At 54.2% G+C, this 7,839-nt stretch overlaps 1 protein-coding gene across 1 annotated transcript in view; it reads left to right on the top strand.

Moving 5' to 3' along the window:
• LOC103805068 (villin-1-like) overlaps positions 1 to 4,693 on the top strand; it is a 5,340-nt gene extending 647 nt beyond the window's left edge. Inside the window, exons 3-18 of the mRNA XM_009077703.1 lie at positions 17 to 125; positions 429 to 539; positions 640 to 842; positions 1,356 to 1,434; positions 1,553 to 1,651; positions 1,746 to 1,899; positions 2,009 to 2,109; positions 2,250 to 2,387; positions 2,559 to 2,717; positions 2,797 to 2,976; positions 3,092 to 3,237; positions 3,329 to 3,473; positions 3,771 to 3,959; positions 4,114 to 4,182; positions 4,358 to 4,495; positions 4,580 to 4,693. Of these exons, the coding sequence (XP_009075951.1) occupies positions 17 to 125; positions 429 to 539; positions 640 to 842; positions 1,356 to 1,434; positions 1,553 to 1,651; positions 1,746 to 1,899; positions 2,009 to 2,109; positions 2,250 to 2,387; positions 2,559 to 2,717; positions 2,797 to 2,976; positions 3,092 to 3,237; positions 3,329 to 3,473; positions 3,771 to 3,959; positions 4,114 to 4,182; positions 4,358 to 4,495; positions 4,580 to 4,693 (2,134 nt within the window). The remainder of the gene's footprint in view (positions 1 to 16; positions 126 to 428; positions 540 to 639; positions 843 to 1,355; positions 1,435 to 1,552; positions 1,652 to 1,745; positions 1,900 to 2,008; positions 2,110 to 2,249; positions 2,388 to 2,558; positions 2,718 to 2,796; positions 2,977 to 3,091; positions 3,238 to 3,328; positions 3,474 to 3,770; positions 3,960 to 4,113; positions 4,183 to 4,357; positions 4,496 to 4,579) is intronic.
• Positions 4,694 to 7,839: the final 3,146 nt, after the last annotated feature.

The raw sequence follows: 7,839 nt of genomic DNA on the forward strand, positions 1-7,839 counted from the left end.
TGTCTGTCCCCCCCAGCTATAAGAAGGGTGGAGTGGCCTCAGGCATGAAACACGTGGAGACGAACACCTACAACATCCAGCGCCTGCTGCATGTGAAGGGCAAGAAGAATGTGGTGGCAGGAGAGGTGAGTTACAGGATGTGAGAAGTCCCCAGACACCAACCTCTATGCAGAGATGCTGTTTGGGATCAAGAGCAGGCCAGAGATCCCCAGTCACAGCTGCCCACAAGCAGGGGACAGAGTTGGTGTGGGATGGTGCTGCCTTGCCTCAGGAACAGCTGCACCCCAAATGCCCCTCTTGGAGTAGGGAGGAGGAATATAGGCTGGACTCATCAGCACTGAGTGAGGGCAGGTGAGGGCTGCAGAGCCATGGGAACACAGGCATCCTGCTGCTTGACACCCACCCTTCCCAATCCCATCTTGCTGCAGGTGGAGATGAGCTGGAAAAGCTTCAACCGTGGGGACGTGTTCCTGCTGGACCTGGGCCATCTCATCATCCAGTGGAATGGCCCTGAGAGCAACCGAAATGAGAGGCTGAGGGTATGGCCAGGGGGTGTCAGGGTCCCTTCCTGCAGGAAGGTGGGGGGTCACCAGCCACTCCTTCCCTGATGCAAGTTTACCCCTTCTCTGTTGGGTGCAGGCAATGACCCTGGCCAAGGACATCCGGGACCGGGAACGTGGGGGCCGTGCCCAAGTGGGCATAGTGGACGGTGAGGACGAGGATGCCTCACCAGGGCTCATGAAGGTCCTCACACATGTGCTGGGTGAGAAGAGGGACATCCAGCCAGTCATCCCTGATGACAAAGTGGACCAGATGATCAAGTCCTCCCTCAAGCTCTACCAGTGAGTTATCAGGGGTGGGCTACCCACAGAGGACATTTTGCATGGACACAGCACCCATCGCTGCCCAGGGAGGCTGTGGCTATGTTCCTCAATTCCTGTCCCTGTGAACAGCCACCAAGAAGAGTCAAGGCCATAGCAGGGGTGGGGATAGGTCCTTTGGGTGTTGTTGAAGCAAGAGGAGTCCCTGGTGCCAACAGGGTTGGTAGCCAATAGCAAGATGCTCATGCAAGCATCACCTTTGGATACAGTGGCAATGTCCCTGGTGGCCCCATCACATTTGACACCCCTTTGTCCCTACTCATGGCCATGAGTAAGCTACATGGCAGGTCAAGCTACAAACAAGTTTGTCACCATGGCAGGGCAAGAGCATCCCTGGGCATCACTTGTGCCATGATCTGGGTGGGGAAGAGGATGGGGATGGGATTCCTCCACCTAATACTGCCACTCCAAAATGGGGATGGTGTTTTCCAACCCTGTTTCTAACCCCTCCTTCCTCTCTTTTTCTCCTGTCAGCGTCTCCAATGCCAGTGGGAACCTTGTCATACAGGAGGTGGCAATTCGACCCCTAACTCAGGACATGCTCCTGCATGAGGTGTGTCACCCATGGGATGCTTGGAGTTGCCCAATTTCCTTGGCAGCTTTAACCCTTCAAAAGTCAATTTTGGTGGGCTGCCCAAAGTCCTAATTTCTGCTGTTCTCCCTTCTCCAAGGACTGCTACATCCTTGATCAAGGAGGTCTCAAGATCTTTGTGTGGAAGGGCAAGAATGCCAACAAGGAGGAGAAGCAGCAGGCGATGAGCAGGGCACTGGTGGGTGTTGGGTTAGGGGTTGGTTATGGGATAGCCTGGCTGCTTCCTGGGGTGCCAGGAGCCTCATGCCCACATTGTGTCTGGATCCCCCCAGGGCTTCATCAAAGCCAAAAACTACCCGGACAGCACCAGCGTGGAGACAGAGAATGATGGGTCAGAATCAACCGTATTCAGGCAGCTTTTCCAAAAATGGACTGTCCCCAACCAGACCAGTGGGTTGGGCAAGACCCACACCGTGGGAAAAGTGGGTGAGTGTCCCCTTCCAACTTGGCAGGACTCTTTGCTTTGGGATGTGGTGGCTGTAGGGACCTCCCATGGCCTGAGGGAGTTGGCTCACCCTTCTGCCCTTCACTGCAGCCAAGGTGGAGCAGGTGAAGTTCGACGCTACCACACTGCATGCCAAGCCCCAGATGGCTGCCCAGCAGAAGATGGTGGATGATGGATCTGGGGAGGTGGAGGTACAGTGGTTGTGGATGAATGTGTGACCCTCTTGGGCACCTCTTTTGCTATACCAAGGGATGCTGTGGGGTCCAGGGTCTGCAGGGCAGGGGGATGCAACAACCCTGACAGCCGCATATCCCTGTCCCTGTCCCACCAGGTCTGGCGTGTAGAGAACAATGAGCTGGTGCCTGTAGAGAAGAAGTGGCTGGGACATTTCTACGGCGGGGACTGCTACCTGGTGCTCTATACCTATTCTGTTGGGCCCAAGGTGAACCGCATCATCTACCTCTGGCAGGTGAGACCTCTAGGTCATTGACCCATGGGTGGGGGATAGGGGTCTAACTCCCTGGACCGGGGGTCCTCTCATACTATGCATTATCCCATGGGAATAGCATGAGAGTTCCCTCTTTCCAGAAGGGAAAAGGGGGTTGTTGATGGGTGCTGAGCCCTGCTCTGCCCTGCCCAGGGCCGCCAAGCCAGCACAGATGAGCTTGCTGCCTCCGCCTACCAGACCGTCATCCTGGACCAGAAGTACAACAATGAGCCCGTGCAGATCCGTGTCACCATGGGCAAGGAGCCAGCCCACCTGATGGCCATCTTCAAGGGCAAGATGGTGGTGTATGCGGTGAGCATGGGGCTGGTGGGGAGGAGGCAGGAGAGTGAGCCTGTGGCACCAGTGGTGACCTCCTGTCCCTGCTTCCCAGGGTGGCACGTCACGGGAGGGCAACACAGAGCCCACACCCTCCACCCGCCTCTTCCACGTGCATGGCACCAATGAATACAACACCAAGGCCATCGAGGTGCCTGTCCGTGCCTCCTCCCTCAACTCCAATGACGTCTTTGTGCTCAGAACCCCCAGCTGCTGCTACCTTTGGTATGGTAAGGTGGGTACTGCTAGGGAGTAGCACAGACGCTGCTAACCCAGAGTGAAATGTCCCCACCTTCTCTTCTTCCTTCTTGACTGGGGCCAGTGATGGAACCGCTGTATTTGCTTGGTAGGGCTGCAGTGGGGATGAGCGTGAGATGGGCAAGACAGTGGCTGACATCATCTCTAAGTCGGAGAAGCCAGTGATTGCAGAGGGACAGGAGCCACCTGAGTTCTGGCTGGCCCTGGGGGGCAAGTCCCAGTATGCCAGCAGCAAGAGGTACCAGTCTTGTCCCTACCCACCCTCTGGAGTGAGACAGCCCACCCAAGCAGGGTGAGCCCCATTCCCACTACCATGTTTCCTCTGTCAGGCTGCAGGAGGAGAACCCCTCCGTGTCCCCACGACTCTTTGAGTGCTCCAACAAGACAGGCACCTTCTTGGCCACAGAGATCATAGACTTCACCCAGGATGACCTGGATGAAAATGACATTTACCTGCTAGATGCCTGGGACCAGGTGAGCTGGGGCAGGGAGGGCATGGAGTGACAGACACACCTTTGATCCCACAAGCTGATGTTTCCAGAGGTTGGAGGGCCTGCAGCGGCCAGAGGTGGTGGCATGGGAGGCTGGAAACCCCCATTAACCGTGGACCCATGATGTTTTTTTCCAGCCCTCTTACTCCAGGGAGTGCTGAGGATGGACTCCTGGTGTCCTTCCCTGTGGACAGCTCCTGTGTGCCTCTAACCATAGGTTGGGCATGGCCCCAGAGGGCCCCATCTCACCCCAGTGGTGGACATGGTAACCTCATTGCAGGTTTTCCTCTGGATTGGGCAAGGCGCCAATGAGTCAGAGAAGAAGGACGCAGCAGTGATGGCACAGGAGTACCTGCGGAGCCACCCCAGTGGGCGTGACCTTGACACCCCAATCATTGTGGTGAAGCAGGGTTATGAGCCCCCCACCTTCACTGGCTGGTTCCTGGCCTGGGACCCTCTCAACTGGGCTGTGAGTCATGGAGGGGGTTTGAAAGACCAGGAGGACCCTTTGCAGAAGGGGCTAGATGGGGGTCTGGCCCCCATCAGTGTCTCCGGGGTGTGGGCAGCAGTTTGCCTGACCCCTGCCTGTACCCAGAGGCTGAGTGCCTTTGTCCTCCTCCCAGGATAAGAAATCCTATGAGACGCTGAGAGCTGAGCTGGGTGATGACAGCAGCCTCGGGCAGCTCACCTCAGTAAGTGGCACGGGGAAAGGGGCAGCTGGGCTGGGGCATGCAAAGCTCCTCCATCCCCTTGGCAGGTGACACAAGGAGCTTTAAGGACAGATCCTCCAGTGAGAGGACACCTGGCCCCAACCTGGTGCCTCCATTCCTGGGCCAGCCCCTGATGTGACCTGCCCTCCCTACCCAGGCATTCACATCCAAGCAAGAGGTCTTCACCGCCTCAACCACCCTCCTCCCCACCAAACTGGAGACCTTCCCTGTGGATGTGCTGGTGAACACCTCAGCTGAGGATCTGCCACAGGGTGTGGATCCCAGCCGGAAGGAGGTGAGATAAGGCCATGGAGCTAGTGGGGGGAAAGAGGGGAAGCTCTCCCTGTGCTTTAGCTCAGTCTCCTCTCCTCTCCCCCAGGCTCATCTCTCCGACAAGGACTTCCAGGCTGTTTTTGGCATGAGCCGTCCCGCCTTCGGCAACCTGCCCTTGTGGAAACAACAGAAGCTCAAGAAGGACAAAGGACTCTTCTAGGGCATGAGCCTGGGCACAGGGACAACCCCAGCTCCTTACTTTTTATTAAATAAAATCAATCTGGAAAACAGGGCTGTGTCTCCCCCCCAGCCCCTGGGCTCAGCCCAGGTGTGGGGCTTATTTGTCAAAGAGATGGTGCACAAGGAGACACAGGTCTTGACCAGGCACTGGCACCATAAGGAAGGACCCTTGGCTCCTCTTCCCTGCGTCCTTCCTTTGCCCTCCCTGCACTCAGAGGTGATGCATAAGCTGGGCACTCCCGGGAAGCCAGGGCTCTACCATCCCATGCTGGTGCCTGCAGCTCCGGGCTAAAGGTCCAGTATACAGCCGGAGCCACTCCCTCCTTTATCACTCCAACAGCAGTATATAGCTGTGGTATGAAAGGTAAATGAGGGGACAGTGTGCACGTGGGGACAGACGCCAGGGATCACTTGTCCTTGCCCCAGGGGAGGAGGGCATCTCCCTCCTACTTGGGATCCACGGGGATCCAGAGAGGGACCAGGATGTCCCCTGCAGGGACACATCTCTGTCAGGGGGGCTAGGATTTGGGTGTGTCCAGAAGCAATGAACACACACAGGATGTTCCCGGGCAACTGAGCAAAGTCCCAATGCCAGACAGAAGGGAGAGGTGCAATGCCGTGTGGAAATAAGATTCCAAACCAAGAGAGGGTTAATAAAGAGGTTTTAATTTCACAAAAATCTATCTACACATCATTAAAAACGGGCAAGGGGGAACCCAAGAGCAAAAACTGTAAAGAATAGAGAGGAACAGGTCTGCTAAAACACAGAGAAAAGCACTGCTCCACATCAACAGTGTAAAGAACCAGAAAGTTGGGGTGCAGGCAGGAGCCGGCAGCAGCCACCCCGCAAGGCTGGAGTCTGGCAGCAGCCCACATGGACAGCTGCTGCCAGGGGTCCCGCACCCCTTCTTCTCTCTTTGGCGGGATAATTAGCTTCATTAAAAACAAAGCAGACGAGTTATTCCCAGCCCCACTCGTGCCGGGGTGATCCGCAGCAGGAAGCGCCGAGCTGGCAATCAGCCCTTCCTCGGATGCAGGACGGGAAGGAAGATGCATGGGCGATGGTTATCTGTGCTGCACCGAGCAGGAGGTGGAAGGCAATGCCGTGGACACAGGCGCTGGAGAGCCCTGCTCTCTCCTCCTGCCGGTCCCACGCTGCTGCTCCAGTCGGGAAACCAGTCCTTGCTTTGCAAAGGCTCTTTGTGCAGCCCTGCTGGCCAGGGCTCCCCTGGGACCTGCATACAAGCTCCAGTTCATTGACATGAAAGCTCTGCACCTCTTGGAGTAGGGGTGGAAATCAACAGCAAACCATTGCAGTCAGAAAACGAAAGAACAAGAGGAACAGCAGGCTGGGAGGTCCTTGAGTTTCTGTGCTGAATCACACTTGGAATAAACTAGGCTAATTTCATAAGCAGATAAATGTTTAACTGAGCAGGAGCCTGCACATGTTCAGGGACTGCAACTGAGCTTCACCTACTTATACCCCAGGACAGGTATCCCAGGTGGAAGAGCTGACCTTACTGAACTTGCTGCTGCAAGAGTGTGAGTAGTGGGAATGATACAGCTGGCGAGCAGCAGATCCCTTGCAGATTGCACACCTTTCTTCCTCCCTCCTGCTCTGGGACAGGGAGAAAGCTGGCTTCTGCAAGGAAGGGTTTCCACAGACATTCCTGCCAGGGTGAAGGTGCAACTGAGCTGCCATATGCCAAACAAAAAAGCTTAAATTCTTTAACAGATGTCTGCAAATTCTTAATGTCTAGAACCATAAGCAAGAACCTTTCATAAAACAAGGAACGCTGGTTTCAAGCATCAGCTTTTCCACCTTGATCCAAACAAAAACTGGTTTTAAACAAAAGTTACTGCACTGAAAAATCAGGCAATGATTGCTTTTATTATAAATTAACCGGAGTGCAGCGCCTTGCAGAAACAACCTTGCCACCCAAAAAAGCAGAGCTGACTTCTGATAGTACAGGAATACCAGTTATTTACAGCACAAGCATAGGATGTGCTTGGGGAAAACAGGTTTGCCCTCTGGACGGAGCAGTCCATCACATTCACGGGGCGATCAGTTCAAAGGACAACTCCCACATCTCCGCCTCTTCCCATCGCCCAGAATTCTACCAAAGTTAGTAGCAACAATAGAAAAGTATAATGCTTTGTAATAAATTAACATATACACCCCCTCAGGCTGCATCTCACAACATAAACACTCTGTCATGTCTACAACCAAACGTTTGCTCCTAGCTCAGAGACCAGAAAGAGGTGACCTTGACCAGCCCTCGTGGGCTCCTCCCACATGGGACAGGGAGGTCAGTCAGTCTCTCACCACACAGAGCCCCCAAAATGCTCGGGAGGGGACACGACTGCTGGCAGCTGTCGCTCACTGCTATGCACACAGGTGGGAAGAGGTCACCAAGGCAGCAGCATCCCCTGCCAGCCCACCAGGATCAACTCTAGTGTGGAAGTGCCCGTGAAACACGTCTGCTGACTCCTAAGTTGATGGTTTTGTCTGCTTTGCTTCAGCTGATTTATTCCTGAGAAACTCCTAACGATAGTTTAAAAAACTCAGAAACTATATCAACAGCAAAAAAGGTGATTTTTTGTTTATTTTTTCTTTAAAGAAGTCTTTTACCTCTAAAACTCAAGCTGCAAAAATTAGAACTAGAGGCCAAAACAAGAGCAACTACTCTGCTTACAGCAACAACTTCTCTGAAATGAGTAAATGCCAGTGAAAGGAAACATCTGACCCTGCTAAATTAGTGCAAAGGTGCTGAAAAAAATGAAGTCACTAGGCTTCTCCCCCCACTGCTGAAACAAGCAAGAAAAGGAGCATCGTGCCTCTAAACCCAATAGAAAGCAACACTTCTTCCTAACCACGTTCTGTCGATGCTGAGCAAGGGCTCCCAAAAGCTGTCCACCTGGTCTAGTTTCACAGTTTGAGCACTCTGCACTCCTCAGAAACAAGAACAGAGGCACAGCTGCACTACAAACCCTCCTACCACAGGATACGACAAGACCATGGTTCAATCACAGAGCAGTTCAAGTGCCAGATGCTGCCTTGAAGACCCTGTTCCCAGCATCCTTGTTCCCTGATGATCCAGGCGTTCAGAGGAAGGGTAACACTAG

The sequence above is a fragment of the Acanthisitta chloris genome, unplaced genomic scaffold, assembly GCF_000695815.1.
Source record: "Acanthisitta chloris isolate BGI_N310 unplaced genomic scaffold, ASM69581v1 scaffold37286, whole genome shotgun sequence".
Lineage (NCBI taxonomy): Eukaryota > Metazoa > Chordata > Aves > Passeriformes > Acanthisittidae > Acanthisitta > Acanthisitta chloris.